This window comes from Hemitrygon akajei, chromosome 12 (assembly GCF_048418815.1).
Source record: "Hemitrygon akajei chromosome 12, sHemAka1.3, whole genome shotgun sequence".
In the NCBI taxonomy this organism is placed as follows: domain Eukaryota; kingdom Metazoa; phylum Chordata; class Chondrichthyes; order Myliobatiformes; family Dasyatidae; genus Hemitrygon; species Hemitrygon akajei.
In genome coordinates, this window is record NC_133135.1 from 86,208,860 (window position 1) to 86,234,068 (window position 25,209).

General features: G+C 40.2%; 1 protein-coding gene across 1 annotated transcript in view; it reads left to right on the top strand.

Moving 5' to 3' along the window:
• Nucleotides 1-25,209, top strand: part of astn1 (astrotactin 1) — a 2,716,024-nt gene that overhangs the window by 1,407,346 nt on the left and 1,283,469 nt on the right. Inside the window, exon 9 of the mRNA XM_073063618.1 lies at nt 3,641-3,715. Within this exon, the coding sequence (XP_072919719.1) occupies nt 3,641-3,715 (75 nt within the window). The remainder of the gene's footprint in view (nt 1-3,640; nt 3,716-25,209) is intronic.

Sequence of the window (25,209 nt, forward strand, 5' to 3'; positions counted from 1 at the left end):
GAGAGACAACATCTGCCGGAAGTAAATTCCTTGTATGTGCATAGGTACTTGGCGATTAAAGTCTGATTCTGATTCTGATTCTGATTTATTCACAACTCTCTGCAGCTTTGTGTGGTCTTGGGCAGAACAGCTGCAATACCAAGCCATTATGAATCAAGATAGAGAATTAGTAATGGCTGATGGGAACATCCTCAGTTTCTTTGGCCTCCTGAAGTGAGCTTTCTTGGCAGTGAGGATATATAGACCAGTACAGGCTACAGATGTCACCCCTTGGAACTCAAGGCTCTCAACCCTGTTGATGTAAACATTTGCACATGCAATGCACCCCATATCCCCAAACTCAATGACCAACTCATTTGTTTTTTGACATTGAGGGAAAAGTTGTTGTCATGACACCACGTCACTAAGCTCTCTATCTCCTCTTGTAATTTTATATATCTCTATCTATTCAGCCCTCAACCTCCTTCACTCCAGGGTTAACAAGCCAAGCCCTCCTTTCCTCTCCCTATAAGTAAAGCGCTCCAATTCAACCCACTCATGAATCTTTTCTACACTTTCTCTGGCACAACCAGATCCATCCCATAGCGTGATAAACAAAACTGCACACAATATTCTGATGGTGATTTAATCGGTTAATGTTACAACATGCATTCAAACTTTCATATTCTTCACCCTGATCTATGAAGGCAAGCTACCAGATGCTGCCTTCACCTGTTTTACCTGTGTTGAGTGCTTTTTGGAAAATTACAGACCCTCGTGTCCATCTGATTTTCCACATTCCACAAACTACCATTTACTGTATATATTCTACTTCATGACTTAGGGAAATAACCACCTTACACTTGTCAGAATTAAATTTCATCTGCCAGTGCTCCATCCAACCTTCCATCTGATCTCTATTCAGTTGATTGTTATATGTCAAGCCGAATGGCACAAACAGATCCTGAAGAAGTCTCTTGGCCCAAAATGTGGACTGTTTATTTTTTTCCACAGATGCTGCCTGACCTATTTAGTTCCTCCAGTGATTTGTGTGTGTTGCTTGGATTTCCAGCACCTGCAGACTTTCTTGTGTTTGAATAAGCTATTATTTGTTTTTGGGCATGAGTCTAAAATCTGCTTTGTAGTATTTTGAACATCACATGGTGACAGTGGTTGCGATGTTGATCTTTCCATCTATTTATTGCAGTTGAGTGGAACATGTTGGCTAAGAGTATTTATGTTCATGGAATATTCATGGAGTGTTTAAGATACATCTGAACCAAAGGGAGAATTGAATTAACGACTCATCTAAAAGACAAAGGATTTTACATTATGGCAGTGCACATGTATTATAGATGAGAATTTGCATAGGTTATGCACAGAAGGATTCAAGCCCGCTGTGTGCCAAACAGTATGTACAATGATGAAGCTTGATTTAATTGTGACAAGCTTTTATCAAGTGCATCATTTACCTAGTTTTCAGCAGTGACAAATGTTTAAAATATAAATCTATTGTCCATCTTTGGTGTTTTTTTCTCCTTTTACCCAGTTTACCCTGTTTTGTGGAGCTAATATATTATTTATAAGCTTTATAAGGATCACTAGCAAAGGAAGCATTGAAATCAAGTCAAAGACCTGAACTGCCTGAACTAATTTCTCTATTTTTGTTATTAAAATGCAGTTAATAGTATTGGCTTTCTCTGTGACCTATTATGGAGTGTTCACTCTAAAATAATGCTGGTAGTAAATTATGAATATTGCACCACAGTTGATGAAAGATGTTGGGTAGGAGAGAAATAGGGAGAAACCTCATTGATGTTATGTGTATGTAACATTTACAGGGCTGGAAATTCAATCAAATAACTGCATAAAAAAGTTTTGTACTATTGAAAATTGGGTTAAAGTGGAGCAGAACAATTTTGTGCACATTTCTAAGTGTCTTGTTGCCAGTCAGGAAGTCTGTCTCATTTTTCAATGGGATCTTCATTTTTCTGGCACAAAACTCACCCAAAAGGTATCATTGGTAACACACCATGCTAAATTAATTTCAAGTGAGCATTTCAATCTCACGGATTGCATGCTTCCCATTAGAAACATTTCCTCTAAGGCAATGCTGTTTGAAGGGCCAACCCACATTGCCTGTCTTCTCTGTGATCTCACCCTTCCTGTAACCTCATAAAATATCATGAGACTTAACGCTGATTTTTTTCTATGCATCATGATCACTCTTAGCTTCCAGCTTTCAAGAACAATCTCAGCTGCTTCCTCAAATCCCTGCAACATCTCTTCATGTGCTGTAATTGAGAGGGATTCAAAGCTCTCATCCATAAATCCCTCAGATCACAGGGGCAAGCAGAGGAAGTATGAGCATTTGCCTGCATTGTCAATGACTCATAACTGTGTCACTTGTCGACATCATAAAGGTGCTCTTGGCAACCACTTGCCAGGAGTTAACATTGGATGAGCTCAACAGATCCATGTAAAAGAGTTAGTCTGCTGCACCATCTGTTTCTCCTCAGCCTGGTCCACTGACCTTTTGGAAGACATCCACCCCAGTATTGAAGCATGTTTTCCCTTGGTACCTTGAAGGAATTTGAATTGGGTTATTATTGTATTATGTACCTAGATGTAGTGAGGAACATCTTACATACTGTTCATACAGTTCAAATCATTATACAGGTAAACAATAAGGTGAAAGATTATGATGAGATAAGTCATGAGATGAAGAATCCAACTATAAGGGAAATATTTAATAGTCTTATAACATTCGGGTAAAATCTGTCCTTGAGCCTGCTGGTACATGCTTTCAGGTTTTTGTATCTTCTGCCCAATGGGAGATGGGAAAAAAGAGAAGGTCCTGAGGGGTGGGGTCTTTGATTATGCTGGTTGATTTACTTTGGCAGCAAGAAGTATAGACAGAGTCCATAGAGGGGAGGCCAGTTTATGTGATGTGCAGAGTTATTTCCACTGCTGTCTGTGGTCATGAGTAGAGCAGTTGCTATACCAAGCTGTAATGTTGCCTGTATTGTGGTACATCCTTTCAAGAGCTGGCTGCAAAGGTCACACCTGCTGTCCTACAAGCTGATAACTGCAGGACATCAATGAGAAACACCAGACCGAAACCAGCAATGCCAGTTGGGAGACCCCATTACAGGAGGAAATCTGACTGTTCCCTTTGTGAATCTTGCAACTCAATATATTTTATAGAACTTTCAAACAACATTTGCTTGATCGACAGTGTTGTTATAATGGAAAAGAAATGCAGTACAATAATTATAATGCATTGTCTTCAAGCAAATTGGTTCCAAAATATTAAGGTTACTAGTTTAGAAAAATGTGTATAAATTCAGTATACTGTATGTATTCAATATTACATACCAGTGGTCATATTTTCATTTTCATCATTCTTGAGGAAAATGTGATCTGCTGCTGATATTAACTCTTCATTTGAATGGAATGACCTTGGAACCGGAAAATATTAATGTAATTCATCTGGATGTATTTCCCCTCTTCTCCACTAAGATACTCAATGTTAAATTATTGTTTTTAATGTGTTTTAATTTTGATGCTTATTTCTGTTTGAGTATGGCTTATTATCATCTCTTGTTAATACTTAAAACAAACCTGAGAACGGATAAGCTTTATTTTTTATTCTTTGCAGCCCCTGGCCATACACCATGTTTCAACGTGGTTTTGATCTAGTGATGGGTGAACAGCCTTCAGATAGAATATTCAGGTAAGACTGCTCTTGGCCTACTTGTCTTGTTATGTTCTTTGAAATCCATCCTTCCTGTTACTAATATTGTTTGTCTGAATAGTTTATGTGTGACTGTAATGTACCGTATGGATATTGACCTTGATAAAGTATTGCTGAAAATAACGATTTTTAATGTACATTGTTCTGTTGTTCAGTTGCTCTGTCTCATTTCAATTGTAGTACTTACAGCTTAACATCAAAGAAGCTCCCAGAAAATGATACATATTATTACTTTTAGATTAATGCATAGGAGTTCATCATTGTTTGAAAATTTTGCGTGTGTGTATAAATAACTTTGTGATGGAGGAACAACAAGTTGAAAATGAATGATTTAAAAAAACTCACTAGTTTACACTGCCTATTTCAAGAAGTTACCTCCGTGTCTGTAATTGAAAGGATCTGTCATAATAAATAGAATCTTGTAACTCAGTGAGATTGAAATGAGACCACTATCAAATTATATCACTCAGCTATAAAATAAGAATTGATCTCTGACCATTCACATTGAAACTTCATTTCTCTGCATCAACTTAATGATATTTACACCTGTAGTTACTGTCATTCCAATATTTATTCCTCCTTTTCTCTTCATTTCTCGCAACTTTGGTTGCTAACAAACAACCAAAGGATGATGACATTACTACCATTAGGTTGTGCTTGCTTTGTTTTTAAATTACGTAGTAGTCAATTCCCAAACTATCTAAATGTGTGCCATTGGCATTCTCATTGTCTGACTTTCCCTTTGATTTTCTTGTTGATTGTGTAACTATGCCATTGTCTTTGGTATTTTGAAAGCCTTCACAACTTCTACCGCTGAACTAGTTATTATTGTACAATGTCCATGGAAGTATAAATAGGTTCATTCCCTGAATATTCTTCCATTAATATGATGTTTCCTGGGTCTGTTCTTTCATTCAGTTCTCTGTAGATGATACCTATGGCCACTTTCACTCATCTTTCAAATTTATTATTTTTCTGGTAATCCTCTTGGATATTTGTTCCGTGGTTTTGCTTAAACCGCACGGACCATGAAGTAAATGCATAATGGTAGAAATTTAAACTAGCACGTGAAATAGTGTATATGATGGTGTCACAGAAGCACATTATTCACTGAATTTCAGACTGAGTTCATTGCTCATGATTCTGCCTTTTGCTGTATCCAGTGCTCCTGGTGAGGCCTCCTTTAGATTGGAGTCTTCTTTGTTGTGAACTTTTGCTTTGTCCGTTACAAAAAGCAGTATTTCCAGATTGCTTCCAATTTTAATAGACACATTGATCACAGGTCTGACCTTTGGGCCTTGACCTCGGGACACTGATCATATATTTGAGCTTCCTGGCTCAATCCTAGAACTCACAGATCACATTTGACAGCGGGCCTTGACACCAGCTCTCGCGGATTATAGGTCTGACCTTCAGGCCTCAACCCCAGGACTCACACAGACCTCTAACTTGGTGAAGGACATCACCTGCTATTCTGAATCCTTTATAGACCTCTGACTCAGGACTCACCAAGCTGAGGATTACTGGATTCTTCAGCCCCTGCCAACCTGACCTCTGGGTTCACTGACATGGAGCTCTCTGACTTGAACTCTGAACACTGGCTCCTGCCACTGAGTCTTCGTTTTTCTCCCAAAGCCATAACCGGACCCCGAACTCCCTACAAACCATCCCTACAAACCCAAAAAGACAGCCAGGTCTGAGCCACAACATTGGACATCGTTTCTTGGCACCATCTTGACTGGATGTTTTAATGTGGTCATTTCCTGTTGTTGCATTAGTTGTTTGATTATGTTACTTCATTCAAACTGAGTGCCTCGTTTGTCCTGATTTTGACTTCAGTTCATGAAATGATGCATTTATTACTGTTGTCAGGTTGCTCCTATCTGTTTCACTTATTCCTTTTTTTGGGATGTGGCATTTAATGCCTACTCCTAATGGCCCTTGAAGAAATGGTGGACAAACTGCTGCTTGAGCTTTTGCCACTTTACTGATGAACCCACTGGTCTAAGGGGAAATACCCATCTTTGCCATAATGGAATTGGGTTTTGCCCAATTCTATCAGCAAATACCAGCTGGAGGAAGAAAGGACCCAGTAAATTGAAGCAATGGTCAGATTGTTTAACTTTCATCCCAACCTTACCAGCAAAAAATAACAACATGTGATAGCTGATCCCTGTAGAATGAAAACAATATATTGGAAATGAAAACACAACTTGTAGTAAAGAAAAACTGAGCAGGTGAGTTTGATTTGCTTGTACAATGTTTTTGACATTATACATAACTAACTGAATCATGTTTGACTCACAGTCAAAGCTATCCATGTTTATCCTGTCATTTGCCAGAGTATTACGATCATTGCAACAAGTTCAGTAACAAATGAAGGACATAATGTAGCACAGACAAAATTTACCCTGCAAACTAAATGCATCATACAATAAGTAGTTATAATTATGTAAGTGAGATTGAGGTTGTGGCATTGAGTTTGAAAATATGCTGCAACTACTTAAAAGTGTAGTTAAGTGTAAAGGAAGTATGAGTGTGGGAAACACTGTTGAATGGCAAACTATTGTTGAAAACCACTATTTTAATGCTTTTTAAAGATATTAGATGAATTAATGTAAGACTAAAGTCATAGTTTAATCATAATCTGTGATTTGTTTTAGCAAATTTATGTATTTTTCACAGTACGTGGTGTTTCATCCCCACTTACTGGCAGAAGGTGGTATAGCAGTTATATATATATATTTCCATTTTTCATTGGCTGAGTATTAGAACATTACCACATGATGTAATTGTGCAACTGTTAATTGGTTTATTTTATCTAAGGAATTTTCTCTTAGCTCAATTTTAAAGAGGTGCCATCTTTTTATCTTTGCCTTCTATGCTTTTCATGTTCTGCTTCCCTTAGTGTATTTAGTATATGTACAATGTTAAGATTTAAAACTGCCTGCGATTCCTGACCTCCCCCCCCCCCCCCCACCCCACCCCTGGGAGAACCCTAAGGATCAGAAAACAACAGAGATTCAACACAATTCTCCTTGTGATATACTGGATGTCCTCTGTTATTTCATTCCTCAAATGGCTAAATGCAATGCTTGTGTAGTGAAGGTTATGGTGAATTTAATCATTAACTACATTCATTTAGACCTGGCTAAGTTACTGAAAGTGCTCCACAAAAATAAAAAAAAGAACTTCCTGTCAGCGCCAATCTCCTGTCTTCACCCTGTATCCCTCCATGCCCTGACCAATCAATAATCTATCAACCTCTGCCTTAAATATACATAAAGATTTGGCCTCCACAGCTGCCCATGTCAAAGAATTCCACAAATTCACCATTCTCTGGCTAAAAAAATTCTTCCTTATCTCCATTCTAAAACGACTCCTCTCAACTCTGAGGTTGCGTCCTCTGGTTTTGGACTATTCCGCCATAGGAAATGTCCTCTCCACATTCACTCTATCAAGGCCTTTCACAGAAAAGGCTCCTTCATTCCCACTCTTTGCCTCCTGCCAATCAGCCACTGCTTTGTTCATATTGGAATCTTTCCTGAAATATCATGGCCTTGTAGCAGCCTCATGTGTAACACCTTGTCAAAGACCTTCTGAAAATCTAAGTACACTTTGTTTATCTTGCTTGTTACTTCTTCAAAGAATTCCAACAAATTTGTCAGGCAAGATTTTCCCTTGAGGAAACCATGCTGACTATGATCTATTTTATCATGTGCCTCCAAGTACCCTGAGACCTCATCCTTAATAATAAACTCCAACATCTCCAACACTGAGGTTGCACTAAATGGCCTTTAATTTTCTTTCTTCTGCTTCTCTCCATTCTTGAAGAGTGGAGTGATATTTGCAATTTTCCAGTCAAAGATCATTACTAATGCTTCCACAATATCTTCAGCCACCTCTTTCAGAACTCTGGGGTGTACACCATCTGGTCCAGGTGACTTATCTACCTTTCAACCTTTCAGTTTCCCAAGCACCTTCTCTCTAATTATGGTAACTTCGCACACTTCATGCCCCCTGACACCTGGAACTTCCACCACACTGCTGCTCTGAAGACTGTTGAAAAATACTTACTCATTTTGTCTGCTATTTCATTGTCTCCTATTACTAGCTCTCCAGCATTGTTTTTCAGTGGTCTGAAATCCACTCTTGCCTCTCTTTTACACGATGTATCTGAAGAAACTTTTGATATCCTCTTTAATATTATTGGCTAACTTGCTTTTGTATTCCATCTTTATCTTCTTAATGACTTTTTTAGTTGCCTTCTGTTGGTTTTTAAAAGCTTCCCAATCCTCTAACCGACCATTGATTTTTGTTCTATTATATGCCCTCTCTTTGGCTTTTATGTTGGCTTTGATTTCTCTTGTTAGCCACGGTTGTGTCATTTTGCCTTTAGAATACTTCTTCCTCTTTAGTATGTATACATCCTGTGCCTTCTGAATTGCTTCCAGAAATTTCAGCCACTGTAATACTGGTACATCTGACTTTAGCTTCTTCTTCTCAAATTTCAAATCTGAAATAAAAACAGAAGTATTTTAAATGTCTGTGTCAATGAAGTTGAAATGGCACGTAACTGGAAACTCAAGATGGTCAGGTGTCTGACAAAGGAGATGGCCTCTGCACTTGTTTTATACATGTCAAAACATTGTTTATCTCTTGAGATGAACATGAAGGGTCTAGAAAGGGGAAGTGTTGTTTGAAACAGCTAAATTGATTTTGATGAAATTGAAGACTTCCTTGCCGATGCCGAGATCTAGGAGCTAATTAACTGCAACCACCATGCCTCCTGAGGAAAAGACATAACAAAACAAAACAACTCTATGACCAAGAAATTTGAAGAGGGTTGATAGAGCACAGGAGATCCAGCAATCCATTGATAACCATGGCATACAGATTCTTGAGCATGTTCAGGATCATCTGCAGCTCAGACAGCCCAGGGACTACCTAGCCAAATGGCAACATGAGGACTTTGCAAGATAAATCCATTGGAAGGGGTATTTCAAAGAAACCAGCTATCACTAAGCCCTTGACATAAGTGTCCTTAATTGCATGCCATAGCAAAATATCAAATCCAGCTAAACCATTCGCCCCTCTGCTCTCACCCAGATGGGCAAGAATTTGACAAGGTCATCTTTCAACTGAGAAGCACATCCCCTGGAGCCAATGTTATTCTGACTGGAATTCTAAAGTTTGGCACAGAGGAGCTTACAATCCCATTGTACACATGTAGGAGCACCAGGCCTTGCTGGAGGGAACCATAGCAACTAAGATCTTTAAGAAAGATGACAAATGCCTACCCCTGAGAATTTTCCCACCTGCCCATAATGATGAAAACAATTTCATGGGTCCTCCTTAATCATCTCCGAGAAGCTGAGGACACTCCGCAAGTCTCAGAGTGGATTCCTTTTTTGTGATGGGACTCTGTTGGGGAACATCGTGTGCCTCTTCCTCCATCAGCACAATTTCACAGATGGTCCCAAACATTTTGTTCCACATGTCTACAGCATTTTGTATTTAGAACTTTACCTTGTAGGATATATAGATAGCAAGTATTCATTCAGGGGGACCTTGCAAATCACTACTAGCAAAGCAAGCAAGAAGATCCCTACACTGAAAAGTGATTAAGAATTGCACATTGCAGTTATGAGACCGCTTGGGTCATCTAAATTCAAATGGTCCTGTTGTCAGCCTCCCAGGCTGAGAATATTATGGGCCAAACATTGTCATTACAGAATCACCCATGACATAGTTTTTCAGTCTAATCGGCTGTGGAGCAATTAATTAATGGCATAGATCCAGCAAGTTAATGATGGTCTGAATATGGTGGAGGGACGAGCAAGGGTAATGGGCATTCATCAACACCAGTGCAGTTCGCACTGGAATGATAAAAATCTGCCTCCAGACTCTGGTTCAGTGCAACAGGTAGCATAATTCAATTTTATATAATAAAAATATTTACCCCACTTGCATAGTGCAAGCTTATCTGCAACATAATATGATGTATAATGCCAAGATTGAATATTCCGGAATAATTGGTTCTTAAGCGAGAATTTCTCTGTGCAAGTTATATTGATTCTCATGTCAAAATCTGCAAGGTCTTCACTTCATTTTTAGTTATAAAATGTAATGAACTAATTTGCATATATGAGATAGATGTGAAATTCCAATTTGAGTTTACAAATTATATTTCCCAATTTCAGCACAGAATGATCCATAACGAGTTTTCCTTTAGAGGGCATTGCCACTTCAGAATTAATCTATTTGTAATAACTTTATTCAATGTAATCTGCTTTTGCAGAGACAAAAATAAAGAAGGCAAAAACTCATTGGGGCACAAGTGCACAAAGTTGGAGATTCATAGGTATTATGTGGATTGCAAAAATTAAATGATGCAACCTAGAGTCTGGCTAGATGGGGGAGGGAAGAAATTAATTGTAAACTTAACTACCCAAACCAGTTGTTAAGAAATAATAACAAAATAAATAAATAAGCAATAAATATCGATAATATGAGATGATGAGTTCTTGAAAGTGAATCCATAGGTTCTGGAAACATTTCAATCATGAGACAAGTGAAGTTGAGTGAAGATATCAAGAGCCTAATGGTTAAGGGTTAATAACTGTTCCTGAACCTGGTGGTGCGGGTCCTGTGGCTCCTGTACCTTCGTCCTGAAGGCAGCAGCAAGAAGAGAGCATGGCCTGGGTGGCGGGTCCTTCATGATGGGTGCTGCTTTCCTGCAAGAACGCTTTGCGTAGATATGCTCAATGATGGGGAAGGCTTTACCTGTGATGGACCTGGCTGTATCCACTAATTTTTGTATGATCTTCCATTCAAGAGTTAGGGTTAGGGTGTTTTCATATCAGGCTGTGATGCCGCTAGTCAATATCCTGTCCACTACGCATCAAGAGTACTCTGCAAAATTTTTAGATGTCATTCCAAATCTTTGCAAACTCCTATGGAAGTAGAGGTGCTGCCATGCTTTCTTTATAATTGTATTTATGTGCTGGGACCAGGTCGGGTCTGAAATGATAACACAGGGGAGTTTAAAATTGTTGACCCTCGCCACCTCTGAACATCTGAGGACTGGCTCATGGACCTCTGGTTTCTTCCTCCTGAAGTAAATAATCAGCTCCTTAGTCTTGCTGACATTGAATAGGAGGTTATTATGGCACCACTCAGCCAGATTTTCAATCTCTCGCATATAGGTTGATTTGTTGCCACCTTTGATTTAACCTACAACAGTGGTGTCATCAACAAACTTCAATGTGGCATTGGAGCTGTGCTTAGCCACACAGTCATAAGTATAAAGTGAATAGAGTAAGGCTGCTAAACACGCAGCCTTGTGATGCACCTGTGCTGATGGAGATTGTACAGGAGATGTTGTTGCCAATCCAAACTGACTGGGTTCTGCAACTGAGGAAATCAAGGATCCAATTAGCAAGGACGTACTGAGGCCAAGATCTTGAAGCTTATTGTTTAGTTTTGAGGGGATGACGGTATTGAATGCCAAGGTGTAGTCGATAAGGAGCATCCTGGTGTATAACATCTTTGCTGTCCTGGTGTTCCAGGGTTGAGTGAAGAGCCAATCTGAGGGCACCTGATGTGGACTTGTTGCACCGGTAGGGAAATTGGAGAAAATTCCAGGTCTTTTCTCAGGCAGGAATTGATATGTTTCATCACCAACCTGTCAAAGCAATTCAGCACTGTGGATGTATGGGTCACTGGACAATAGTCATTGAGACAGATTACCGCATTCTTCTTTGGCACTGTATGAGTGAAGTCTGATTGAAGCAGGTAGATACCTCAGGCTGCCGATGTGAGAGGTTAAAGATCTTGGTGAACACTCCAGCTAGTTGCTCAGCACAGATCTTTAGTACTCAGCCAGGTACCCCATCTGGGCCAGGTGCTTTACGTGGGTCCACCCTCCTCAAGACTGTTCATATGTTGGCCTCAGACCAAAATCACGAGGTTATTGTGGGTTGTGGGAGCTCGTGATCGTTCCTCCTTGTTTTGATGGTCAAAGAAAGCATAGAAGGCACTGAGCACATCTGGAAGCGAAGCCCACCTATGTCACTTGATTTTTTTATTTATGAGATGATAGCATTCAATCCTTGCCACAACTGTTGAGTATCCTTCCTTGATTCAATTTTGGATTAGAATTGTCACTTTGCCTGTGAAATCGCTTTCTAGTATCGTACTTGGACCTCTTGTAACTTTTTTGGACTCCTGACTTGAATGCCTCTGATCAGGCCCTCAGCAGACTGCGGATCTCAATTTATCTGAATTAGTTGATGTAGTGAAGAAAGTCCAGAGCAGAATGATCATGCACCTCTCCCTCCCTCTCTGTCCCCCTTTACCTTCCTCTCTCCCTCCCCTTGTATGACATTGTGTGATCAGATGACAACTGAAATCATGAGTGGTCGAGGCTGTAAAAATTGAAATTTCTGGTATAAAATAGATATCTGATTCTTAGTTTCCAGATTTTCACTTTGTGTATCAAATGAAGTAAAAGGCTTACACAGGAGTCAACAGTTTTCAGAAGCTGCCTGCTTTGACAGTTGATAGTAAATCAGGACCAAGCATCTGTCTAAAAGGAAGTAATTACAGTGAGCAGAGAGTTGAGTCATCACATAACTTCTGACTGACTTACAAAGAATACAAAGTAATTTCTGCTGATAGACAATGATTGTGCATGGAGAACAGAAGAATCGGGTTCTGTAGCTGAGAATTTGATTGGTACTGAGAGTGATGAATTGTTGCTTGCTTCTGATGCTTGTAGTGGTTTGTGTGATCTTAAAGCAGTAAGTGTTGAATATTAGTATCCAGTACTTTAGTGGTTAAGCTCATTAAAGTAATACATACCTTAATATAATATCCAATAATTTCACAGCTGGAATATGTGAAGATGCTTGGACGAAGACTAAAAACAGTAGATTTGGTAGAGCAACTTTTATGTTAAGATTGCACTATATGGGAGTTTTTGAACAATGAGCCTCTCCAAAATTGCATTTTTGTTCTTGAGGCTTCTACTTTGAAATGGTCTGTGTCAGAATGAATGATGCCAGAGTTGGACTGGAAAAATGTTGACCTGATACAGCGCAAGAATTTAATTGGGCTGTTGTTCTCAGGCTAAGGTCACCTTTTGGAAGTGCAGAATCAGAATAGATTGATGTGACCATGCTGCTAAACACAGTAAATAAAATATAGAAAGCCAGAGTTAGAAACTGACTCCTTATTGCCTGTGATGTTCTGGATAAGGACTGTGTGAAATGCAACAAGAATTCTTGTCCACCTTAGAGCAGGTGGTTGAGAAGAGTTGAAAAGTTGTTGGAAACTCGGTAATTAGTGATGCATATGGAATTTTTTAAGCAGCATCAAGAACTCCACAATATTTCAAATTATTTGGGCTTAAAAATCCAGTCACATGGTGCTGCTCTTAATTTACAATGTATTGAAATTCAATCCATTGTTTCTAGCTTGAATTACTGCACTCTGAAATTCTGATGAGCAAGTAAGGTTGTGAATCACATTTACATGGATGAAAGCATTTTCCAACAGGGGCTCAAAGAATAATGGCATTTTTGTTGTCTCTCTCTGAAAAAGCAGAAATATAATTTAAACAGAGCTTTCCTGAGCATGATTCAGTGTTGGGAAAACAACCTAGGAATGTCCCTGGAAGCCAACATTTTATTTTCCGTATTTGCACAGGGAAACTGTCTCTGCCATTGTAAATGTCCACTTTTGGCCAACAATACCAAACTCTCATTAATATCACCTATCACACTCATATTCACTTTACTCCAAGTATGTCCTCTTGAAAGTGAACATTGTAGAATAACAGCTGCAAGTTGTAGTATGCACTACTTCCTTATTGCCCATATATCTCAGGAAGGGGTCAATAATTTTACTGGGTATCCTTTATAGGTTGCCCAATAGTAATAGGGATATCAAGGAGCAGATAGGGAAACAAATCCTGGAAAGGTGTCATAATAACAGAGTTGTCATGATGGGGGATTTTAATTTCCCAAATATCGATTGGCATCTCCCTAGAGCAAGAGTATAGATGGGGTGGAGTTTGTTAGGTGTGTTTAGGAAGGTTCCTTGATGCAATATGCAGATAAGCCTACAAGAGGAGAGGCTGTACTTGGTATTGGGAGATGAACCTGGTCAGGTGTCAGATCTCTCAGTGGGAGAGCATTTTGGAAATAACATTGGAGAGAGATAGGAACAGACAAGTTAGAAAACCGTTTAATTGGAGTAAGGAGAATTATGAGGCTATCAGCCAGGAAATTGGAAGCTTAAATTGGAAACAGATGTTCTCAGGGAAAAGTACGGAAGAAAAGTGGCAAATGTTCAGGGAATATTCGTGTGGAGTTCTGCATAGGTATGTTCCAATGAGACAGGGAAGTTATGGTAGGGTACAGGAATAGTGGTGTACAAAGGCCATAATAAATCTAGCCAAGAAGAAAAGAAAAGCTTACAAAAGGTTCAGAGAGCTAGGTAATGTTAGAGATCTAGAAGATTATAAGGCTAACAGGAAGGAGCTTAAGAAGGAAATTAGGAGAGCCAGGAGGAGTCAGGAGGGGCCATGAGAAGGCCTTAGCGGGCAGGATTAAGGAAGACCCCAAGGCATTCTACAAGTATGTGAACAGCAACAGGATAAGACATGAAAGAATAGGGCCTATCAAGTGTGACAGTGGGAAAGTGTGTATGGAACCGAAGGAAATAGCAGAGGTAAATGAATACTTTACCTAGTATTCACTATGGAGAAGGATCTTGGTGATTGTAGTGATGACTTGCAGCAGATTGAAAAACTTGAGCATGCAGATATTAAGAAAGAGGATGTGCTGGAACTTTTGGAAAGCATCAAATTGGATAAGTCGCCGGGACCAGATGAGATGTAACCCAGGCTACTATGGAAGGAGAGGGAGGAGATCGCTGAGCCTCTGGCAATGATCTTTGCATCATCAATGGGGACGGGAGAGGTTCTGGAGGATTGGAGGGTTGCGAATGTTGTTCCTTTATTCAAGAAAGGGAGTAGAGATAGCCCAGGAAATTATAGACCAGTGAGTCTTAACTCTGTGGTTGGTAAGTTGATGGAGAAGACCCTGAGAGGCAGGATTTATGTACATTTAGAGAGGTATAATATGATTAGGAAGAGTCAACATGGCTTTGTCAAAGACAGGTCGTGCCTTACGAGCCTGATTGGGTTTTTTGATGATGTGACTAAACACATTGATGAAAGAAGAGCAGTAGATGTAGTGTATATGGATTTCAGCAAGGCATTGACAAGGTACCCCATGCAAGGCTTATTGAGAAAGTAAGGAGGTATGGGATCCAAGGGGACATTGGTTTTTGGATCCAGAACTGGCTTGCCCACAGAAAGCAAAGAGTGGTTGTAGACGGGTCATATTCTGCATGGAGGTTGGTCAGCAGTGGAGTGCCGCAGGGATCTGTACCGGGACCCTTACTCTTCATGATTTTTATAAATGACCTGGATGAGGAAATGGAGGGATGGGTTAGTAAGTTTGCTGATGACACAAAGGTTGGAGGTGTTGTGGATCGTGTGGATGGCTGTCAGAGGTTACAGCAGGACATTTATAGGATGCAAAACTGGGCTGAGAAGTGGCAGATGGCATTCAACCCAGATAAGTAGGTCATTTTGGTAGGTCAAATATGATGGACAAGAGGACACAGGTTTAAGGTGCTGGGGTAGGTACAGAGGAGATGTCAGGGGTAAGTTTTTTACTCAGAGAGTGATGAATGCGTGGAATGGGTGCCAACAACAGTGGTGGAGGCGGATATGATAGGGTCTTTTAAGAGACTTTTGGATATGTACATGGAGCTTAGAAAAATAGATGATTGTGGGTAGGCCTTGTAATTTCTAAGGCAGGGACAAGTTCGGCACAACTTTGTGCGCTGAAGGGCCTGTATTGTGCTGTAGGTTTTCTATTACGTCACTGGCCTGTAGGTCCTCTATCTAGGGCAGTGGTTAGGGTTTCCTTCTTCATGTCAGTAGCTGCTTCCTCTCAGTTTTCACTACCGTCAGAAATGCAAGACCCGGTTGGAGCTCAGGAATACCATTGCACTCAGGTGTAAAAGCATTCCTCATTGCTGCTTCCATGACAATTTTGTTGTGCAAGTCAGAGTTGTTAGCCCTGAGCTGAGCACCTGAACCTGGAGAACTGGTACCACTCTTAGTCAGGCCTCTATCCTTTGACCTGTTTGGCATGGGTGACCCTATCAAGAGTCAAAACATAAAGCCCTGACTCCAGCCAACATATTTTTCCAGGTTATTGAAGCTTGCAAGCCTCCAAACCATGACAAGTTTGTGGTCCTCTTGAAGGATGCACTGGAGGTGAGGTAATAAATCAAGCTTTAAGCCTTGACCTGTCTTCTGAAACATCCTTCACATTCCAGACTTTTGTAGAAGCCTGGAAATCTTGACTACTGGTCCCAGTGCTCGAACAAGGCATAGTCGTGTTCTCACAGCTGTTTACCTTCGTTTAATTTGCAATGGCACAATGTGCAAAGGAAAGTGCATAAAGCCTTCCAGTAGCCACTGATGCACTGGGTCTCTAGTACTTTTCAGTTATATTGCGGTAGACAAGACAGTCATTTTCAGTGCCGTATACAGATCAAATTCTGGGTTACATTATTTCTGATGAGGAACATCTCATCAGGAATTTGGTGAGGGAAGGGAGGATCCTTGATGTGTTCCATGTTGGAATCAACAGCATATAAAAATAAGGAACAGACTCTGTTTAGTGTATACTAGTGAGCAAGTAAGGGCCCCCAGTATGCACGTTTGCATGCGGGTTTGAAGATTATGAAATATTTAGTGGAAGGCCTAATTTGGGAAATCATAATTTCATTTCATGGAATGCTGCCACTGGAGTAAGAGTCATTGTACCATTGAGACAAGAACTAGCATTCATACAGAAATGATAAATCCACCTGTGCGAGCATCAAAATGAATAAATACCAATAAATAAATAAAATTTCAGTTTGAAGCATTTAATGTTTTCTATTACAGCCAAGCCCTTCAAATGATAGGCTTTAGACAATAGACAGTAGGTGCAGGAGTAGGCCATTCGGCCCTTTGAGCCAGCACCATCATTCATGGCTGGTCATGCACCATCAGTACCCCGTTCCTTCCTTATCCCCATATCCCTTGACTCCACTATCTTTAAGAGCTCTATCTAACTCTTTCTTGAAAGCATCCAGAGAATTGGCCTCCACTGCCTTCTGAGGCAGAGCATTCCATAGATCCACAACTCTCTGTGTGAAAAAGTTTTTCCTCAACTCTATTCTAAATGGCCTACCCCTTATTCTTAAACTGTGGTCTCTGGTTCTGGACTCCCCCAACATCGGGAACATGTTTCCTGCCTCTAGCGTGTCCAATCCCTTAATAATCTTATATGTTTCAATCAGATCCCTTCTCATCCTTCTAAATTCCAGTATATACAAGCCCAGTCACTCCAATCTTTCAACATATGACAGTCCCGCCATCCCAGGAATCAGCCTCGTGAATCTACACTGCACTCCCTCAATAGCAAGAATGTCCTTCCTCAAATTTGGAGACCAAAGCTGAACACAATACTCCAGGTGTGGTCTCACCAAGGCCCTGTACAACTGCAGAAGGACCTCTTTACTCCTATACTCAATTCCTCTTGTTATAAAAGCCAGCATGCCATTAGCTTTCTTCACTGCCTGCTGTACCTGCATGCTTACTTTCAGTGACTGATGAACAAGGACACCTAGATCTTGTTGTACTTCCCCTTTTCCTAACTTGACACCATTCAGATAGTAATCTGCCTTCCTATTCTTGCTACCAAAGTGGACAACCTCACATTTTTCCACATTAAACTGCATCTGTCATGCATCTGCCCACTCACCCAACCTGTCCAAGTCACCCTGCATTCTTCTAACATCCTCCTCATATTTCACACTGCCACCCAGTCATCTGCAAATTTGCTAAAGCTACTTTTAATCCCTTCATCTAAAACATTAATGAATATTGTAAATAGCTGTGGTCCCAGCATCGAGCCTTGCAGTACCCCACTAGTCACTGCCTGCCATTCTGAAAAGGACCCGTTAATCCGTACTCTTTGTTTCCTGTTTTCCAACCAATTTTCTATCCATGTTAGTACCCTACCCCCAATACCATGTGCTCTAATTTTGCCCACTAATCTCCTATGTGGGACCTTATCAAAGGCTTTCTGAAAGTCCAGGTACACTACATCCACTGGCTCTCCCTTGGCCATTTTCATAGTTACATCGTCAAAAAATTCCAGAAGATTAGTCAAGCATGATTTCCCCTTCATAAATCCATGCTGACTCGGACCGATCCTGTTACTTCTATCCAAATGTGCCATTATTTCATCTTTTATAATTGACTCCAGCATCTTCCCCAACATTGATGTCAGGCTAACTGGTCTATAATTCCCTGTTTTCTCACTCCCTCCTTTCTTAAAAAGTGGGATAACATTAGCTATCCTCCAATCCTCAGGAACTGATCCTGAACCTATAGAACATTGGAAAATGATTACCAATGCATCCACGATTTCTAGCGCCACCTCTTTAAATACCCTGGGATGCAGACCATCAGGCCCTGGGGGTTTCTCAGCCTTCAGTCCCATCAGTCTACACAACACCATTTTCTGCCTAATGTGAATTTCCTTCAGTTCCTCCATTACCATAGGTCCTCTGGCCACTATTACATCTGGGAGATTGTCTGTGTCTTCCCTATTGAAGACAGATCCAAAGTACCTGTTCAACTCATCTGCCATTTCCTTGTTCCCCATAATAAATTCACCCGTTTCTGCCTTCAAGGGCCCAACTTTGGTCTTAACTATTTTTTTCCTCTTCACATACCTAAAGAAGCTTTTACTATCCTCCTTCATATTCTTCATACCTCATCTTTTCTCCCCATATTGCTTATTTAGTAATCTTCTGTTGCTCTTTAACAGTTTCCCAATCCTTTGGCTTCCCACTCATCTTTGCTACGTTATACTTCTTCTCTTTTATTTTTATACTGTCCTTGACTTCCCTTGTCAGCCACGGTCACCCCCTACTCCCCTTAGAATCTCTCTTCCTTTTTGGAATGAACTGATCCTGCACCTTCTGAATTATTCCCAGAAATACCTGCCATTGTTGTTCCACTGTCATCCCTGCTAGGGTATCCTTCCAGTCAACTTTGGCTAGTTCCTCCCTCATGGCTCCATAGTCCCCTTTGTTCAACTGTAATACTGACACTTCCGATTTTCCCTTCTCCCTCTCAAATTGTAGATTAAAACTTATCATATTATGGTCACTACCTCCTAATGGCTCCTTTACCTTGAGTTCACTTATCAAATCCAATTCATTACACAACACTAGATCCAGAATTCTCCCTGGTAGGCTCCAGTACAAGCTGCTCTAAGAATCCATCTCGGAGGCACTCCACAAACTCCCTTTCTTGGGGTCCAGTACCAACCTGATTTTCCCAGTCTACCTGCATGTTGAAATCCCCCATTACAACTGTAGCATTACCTTTGCTACATGCTAATTTTAGCTCTTGATTCAACTTGCACCCTATATCCAGGCTACTATTTGGGGGCCTGTAAATAATTCCCATTAGGGTCTTCTTGCCTTTATAATTTCTCAGTTCTATCCATACTGACTCTACATCTCCTGATTCTATGTAACCCCTTGCAAGGGACTGAATTTCATTCCTTACCAGCAGAGCCACCCCACCCCCTCTGCCCATCTGTCTGTCCTTTCGATAGGATATTTCCTTGAATATTCATTTCCCAGCCCTGGTCCTCTTACAGCCATGTCTTTGTTATTCCTACAATATCATACTTGCCAACTTCCAACTGAGCCTCAAGCTCATCCACTTTATTTCTAATACTTCATGCATTCATATATAATACTTTTAATCCATTACTCCCTTCGCTTCTCACATCGATCCCTATTGCACTTGGCCATACTCTCCGATCCCCTCCTGAGCTTTCTGCCCGGTCAATTCTGTTGTCTTTTGTTATTCTCTCTTTCCCTTTAACTCCATCCTTATATTTCCAGTATCAGAAAATATCAAATGCTTCAAAACATATGACAATAGATGTACAGAACAAAAGTATAAATATATTTTAGGCTTTACAGTTAATAGCAAACTTAAATCGGGTGTGGCAGTGAAGAAATATGTATAAATATCAAGGATCAAAATAGTTCTGATAAAGGGTCTCAGCCCGAGACATCGACCATTTACTCTTTTCCATAGACGCTACCTGGCCTGCTGAATTCCTCCAGCGTTTTGTGTCTATTACTTTGATTTCCAGCATCTGCAGAATTTCACTTGTTTGTGAAGGAACAGAGTAGTTTGACGCTGGTAATCATTCTTTACATAGACTGAAGAGGACAAAGTGAATGAATTACAAGCACATGTTAATTTAGGAGTGTGACGTGCTAACCATTACTGATTGGGAACTGTATGTACTATGATGTAAAGATCAGGGGAAAGATGGGATAGAGAAGAGGAGTTTCCTTCCTGATTAACAATTAAATCATTTTGAACATGAGAAGCTACAAAGCAGAGAATATCTTGCAGATTGAATGAAGAAAGAAAATAATTTAAGGCTCTTATCAGAATTGTACTTGGTAGCATGGTAGCAAAAAGTCTGCAAAAGAAAGTATGAAACAGACTTGAGGATTTTAAATTTCATTCAGATTGTGATAAGCTGACTTGTTTATATTTGGAAAGGTGAAGATTTGAGGCTTGAGGCATGGCTATGACTGATGCCATCCGCTATGACTGATGCCATGCGGACCCCACTGACTGCTAATAAATCAGTGAATTGGACTTGCGGTGCTCCATATTAATGATGTCCAACAGGGTCATATGAACACAAAGACTATTACTCGCTGTTTGACTGCACACCTCCTTCGCACACAGGCCTCTCTGTTGCAAGCAGCAGCGCTATCCACGCTGAGTCCATCCCTGTTAGTTTCTGCCAAACAGCAATTCGCTGATGGAGTAGACCTGCAGTATTTCAAGTTCTTAATGTCCACCAGGGTCTTGCAATCATAAAAAAAAGTTTGAAAAGGACAATAACACCTTTGTTTGACTCTGTAGAAGCTGCTGTGATTGAATCCACTGCCATCCTAGGACCTGTTTCCGTGCTGTTTGACAAAGCGGCTGCCACAAAATGCTTGTTTGATTTTTTTCTGCTATTTCCTCATTGACCATTATAATTACTCCTGCATTAGTCTGTAAGGGGCCATGTTAATGTTTGTTATGTCTATTTCCCTTTTTAAAATCTCATTAAAAGGTGGTTCTACAGTTTTTACCACCTTTATTAACAATCTGCCTGATGGGCTAAGGATAATACTAATTCAATCCTGCACAAGTCTGGTAATGCAAGCAAAATAGATAAAAGAATTAAATTTGAGTTGAAGTTAATTGTCATAGGCATACATAACCAGGGTTATATATACTATGCAAATTTGCTTTTTGCTGCAGCACAATATATAAAAGACATGCCAAATATGAATTATGGTAATTTAAGGTATGCTTGTGCAGGTTGAAAGCAAATTAAGGCCAAGATAGAATTAGGGCTTTCAGGTCTGTTCAAGAACCTGTTTGCTGTGAGGATGAATCTGTCATCGAATCTTGAGGCATGAGTCTTCAGCTACCTCCTGTCTGATTGCAGCATTGAGATACACTTGATAGATGGGAGAGCAGTAGTCATGATGTAACTGGCTGAGTCCACTGACCAGTTTCAGAAATGCACAAAACTCTAATAGATGGATACCAATGGAAGCAAATGCAAGAGCAACTGTTTTGGACTTAAGAGATACACAAGACAAATTCTTGAATAGGGAAAAGTAGTTGCATGACAACACATAGAAACTTTGTTGTCCATGGTCATGTTTCACTGATATATTATACACAGCTATTTGATATACTGAAATGATTATTGGAATACCAATCATTTTAGTGAGATAACTGCAGTAGCAGGTAAGAAGTTATACAGCATATTTATTTGTGCAAAAAGCACCTGCAGTACCACGAGAACATTGGGCCACCTTGTCTTGTACACAGGCAGAATGCGGATAGCAAATTTTAACTGTATTAAACTGTTAGAAAAGTGATTACATTGCAAGCATCCCTTGCATTTTAAGGAAGACATGAAGGTCACCGTATTCCAAGAGGACCAAAATCTTACAGTTTGAAGGCTTGCATGCTACAATGAGATCTACGCTGACTGGAGTCAGGACTTTATGCTTTGGCTTTTGGTATGGTCACTCATGCCAAACAGATTATAGGGTAGAGCTTGGCTAAGAGTGGTCCATTAGTTTTCCATGTTTGAGGATTCAACTCAGGGCTAACAACCCTGACTAATCAAACAAAACTGTTAGAGAAACAGCAATTAAGAATCTTTCAATATCTGTGTGCAATGGTATTCCCAAGTCTCCACCCAGGACTTGTATGACTTATAGTAAACCAGGAGGAAGCTACTGATGTGGTTGACATGATTGAGTGAAGAGAAAATGAAATGGCATCTGCTGTGGACCTGTTGTGATGGTAGGCAAACTGGAGCAGATCCAAGTTGCTCCTCAGTCAAGAGTTGGTATGTTCCATCACAGTGCATGTAAGTGTTACTGGATGATAGTCATTGAGGCAGGATACCACATTCTTCGTAGGCACTGGTATAATTGGAGCCTGCTTGAAGCATGTGTCTACCTCAGACTACCAAAGTGAGAGGTTAATAATGTCAGTGAACTCTCCAGCCAGTTGATCAGCATAGGCCTTTAACTCTTGGCCAGGCGCCCCATCTGGACCAGAAGTTTTTAGTGGATCCACCCTCCTGAAGGATGATCAAATGTCGGTCTCAGGCTGAAGTCATACGGTTTTCGTGTGGGAGTTCGTGAAGACGTCTCCATATTTTATTGGTCAAAGCAAGCCTAAAAGTCATTGAGCTCACCGAGGAAAGAAGTTTTCCATGTCACCTATGTTGCTTGGTTTCACTTTGTAGCTGCTGATAGCATTGTCAGAGCTATCGAGCATCCTTTTGGGATTCCAGTTTGGTCCAGAATTGCCATTTCGCATGTGAGATGACTTTTTGGAGGTTGTACCTGGATTTTTGCTACTTGGGTGCCAGACCTGAACTCATTAATCTGGTTCTCAGCAGATTTCAGATCTCTCAATTCATTCAGGGCTTCTGTTTAAGGAAGACTAAATGACACACTCATCTACATAGATCCTCTACATCCTTGATCATACCCCAGTCCACCAATTTGAAGCAGCCCCATATTCTCTCCTGTGCCTCCTGTACCCACCTCTTCATTATCCTTATTTCTACAGCCTTGCTCTTTAGCCTCTTCATGTATACAGGTAGGAGAAGGACAGCCAGATAATTTGACTTCCCAAAATGCAGTCTAGGGATCTGACGGTACACATTCCTTATGGTAGTATAGCAGTGGTTGAGTGTGTTGGGACTCCTGGTGCTGCAGGTGATATGTTGATGATAATTAGGCAGAGATTTCTTCAAGCAAACCTGTTTGAAATCCTTTTCAATGATTTAAAAGATGTTGCAGTCGGCTCTTTCTTGTTTGCTTATACTTAAAGTGCATGCTTAACTTTGACTTTTGGCATTTTGTAAACTGTGGTCAGGATCATGGAGGAAAATTGTCTTTTTAAGTCGAGTGGTCTGTACTTAATCATTAGATGTTCCAGTTCGGGAGAACAAGAGAGTGACAAGACTGCTACATCTGAGCACCACAAAGAGTTTATCATAAAACACATTTTGTCCTCTTTGAATCAGCAGTCTACGCCCTCTAGTGCATCAAGAAGCCCTCTGGTTTTACTGACAGATCTGGCATGTACAGAGAGAGCTATGTCTCCATGAAATATAGAACACAGCAATCCTTGATTTCCCTTCAATACCGTAATCTTCCCCTAAGGTCCTCAGTCTCAGTCTCCAGAGACCGTACATTTGCTAACAATATCCTGGGTAGAGGAAGTTTTACCCCCTGACATTTTAGTTTGGCTTGGAGTCTTCCCTTCCTCCCTATCTTCCAGCCATGATAATGTATCTTTGTCCACTTCCAAGTGCTGTATTTGCACTGGGAGTTAAGTTCTCTGAGTCCATCAGAGAACATAAAATTGCTAATTTTATTGTCTAGTTTAAAATTTTGTAATTTCAAGGGAAAATATAGGCTGCACATTGCAGTTCAGAAAAGGCATATCAAGACGTTTTGTGTGAGTTGGCAGGCCATCCAGGTAAATCACACCATGACCTCCCAACGTACAAATTCAGTTTTCTAACTTATGAAGGTCAGTGCTAAAAGCCACTTTCACCAACCTGTCCACTTGTGATTCCACGTTCAGTGAACGATGCACTCTACCCCAAGGTCGCTCTGTTCTATAACACTCCCAGGGACTTTGCCATTCACTGTAAAAGTCCGACCAAGATTTGATTTTCAAAATACAACACTTTTCTGAATTAAACTCCATTTTCCATTCCTTGACTCACTTACTCAGCTAATCAATATCCCCTGTTATTTTTGATAAACTTCACTGTCCGCTATGACAGTTGTGTTAGTCATCTGTGAACTAACTTTATTTTAAACTAGCCTTGAGTTTGGTGCTTCATGCTCTCAGGGATTTGTATCCTCCAATGGGAGAGGGTAGAGGAGAGAATGACTGGCGTTGGAGAGGTACTCGATTATGGTAGCTGCTTTCACAAGGCAGCAGGAGGTGCTGGCGGAATCATTGGATAGGAAGTTGGTTTGTGTGTGTTTGGTTGGGCAGTGGTCACAACTCTCCGCAATCTTGAGCAGAGCTGTTGCCATTTTCAGCTGTGATGTATCCAGATACAATGCTTTGTAAGGTGTACTATAAAAATTGTTGAGAGCATTTGGGCAAATTTAATGATTGCTTTGATGGCATCTAGCATGAAATACAAAGATTTTATTACCGTTAAACTGTTTTCATCAATATTCTGCAGTGATTTCAAGTCAACTTTATTGTCATGTGCACAACTCCAAATGACATATAGATACAACAAAAAAAGCTTGCTTACAGCAGCATCATAAGCACAGTGGTGTAGACAACACAGATTATTAATGGTACATAAACTATACAAGATAGTGAACATAGAACAGTACAGCATAGGAACAGGCCCTTTGGCCCACAATGTTGTGCCGAATCAATTAAATTAGTATTTAAATTGCTAACTAAAATATCTCTTGTATCTACACAATGAGTGGGCAATTTTTCCTTACATTCATATTCCTATCTAAATATCTCTTAAAAGTCCCTAAATGTTTCTGCCTTTATCACCATTCCAAGAAGCTCATTCTGGAATTTACTCACACACTACACTCTCTGTATATAAAACAAATTAATCTTGCCCCTCATAAGTCTTTTGAAATTACTCCTTCTCATCTTAAACTCATACCCTCTTATATTAGACATTTCGACG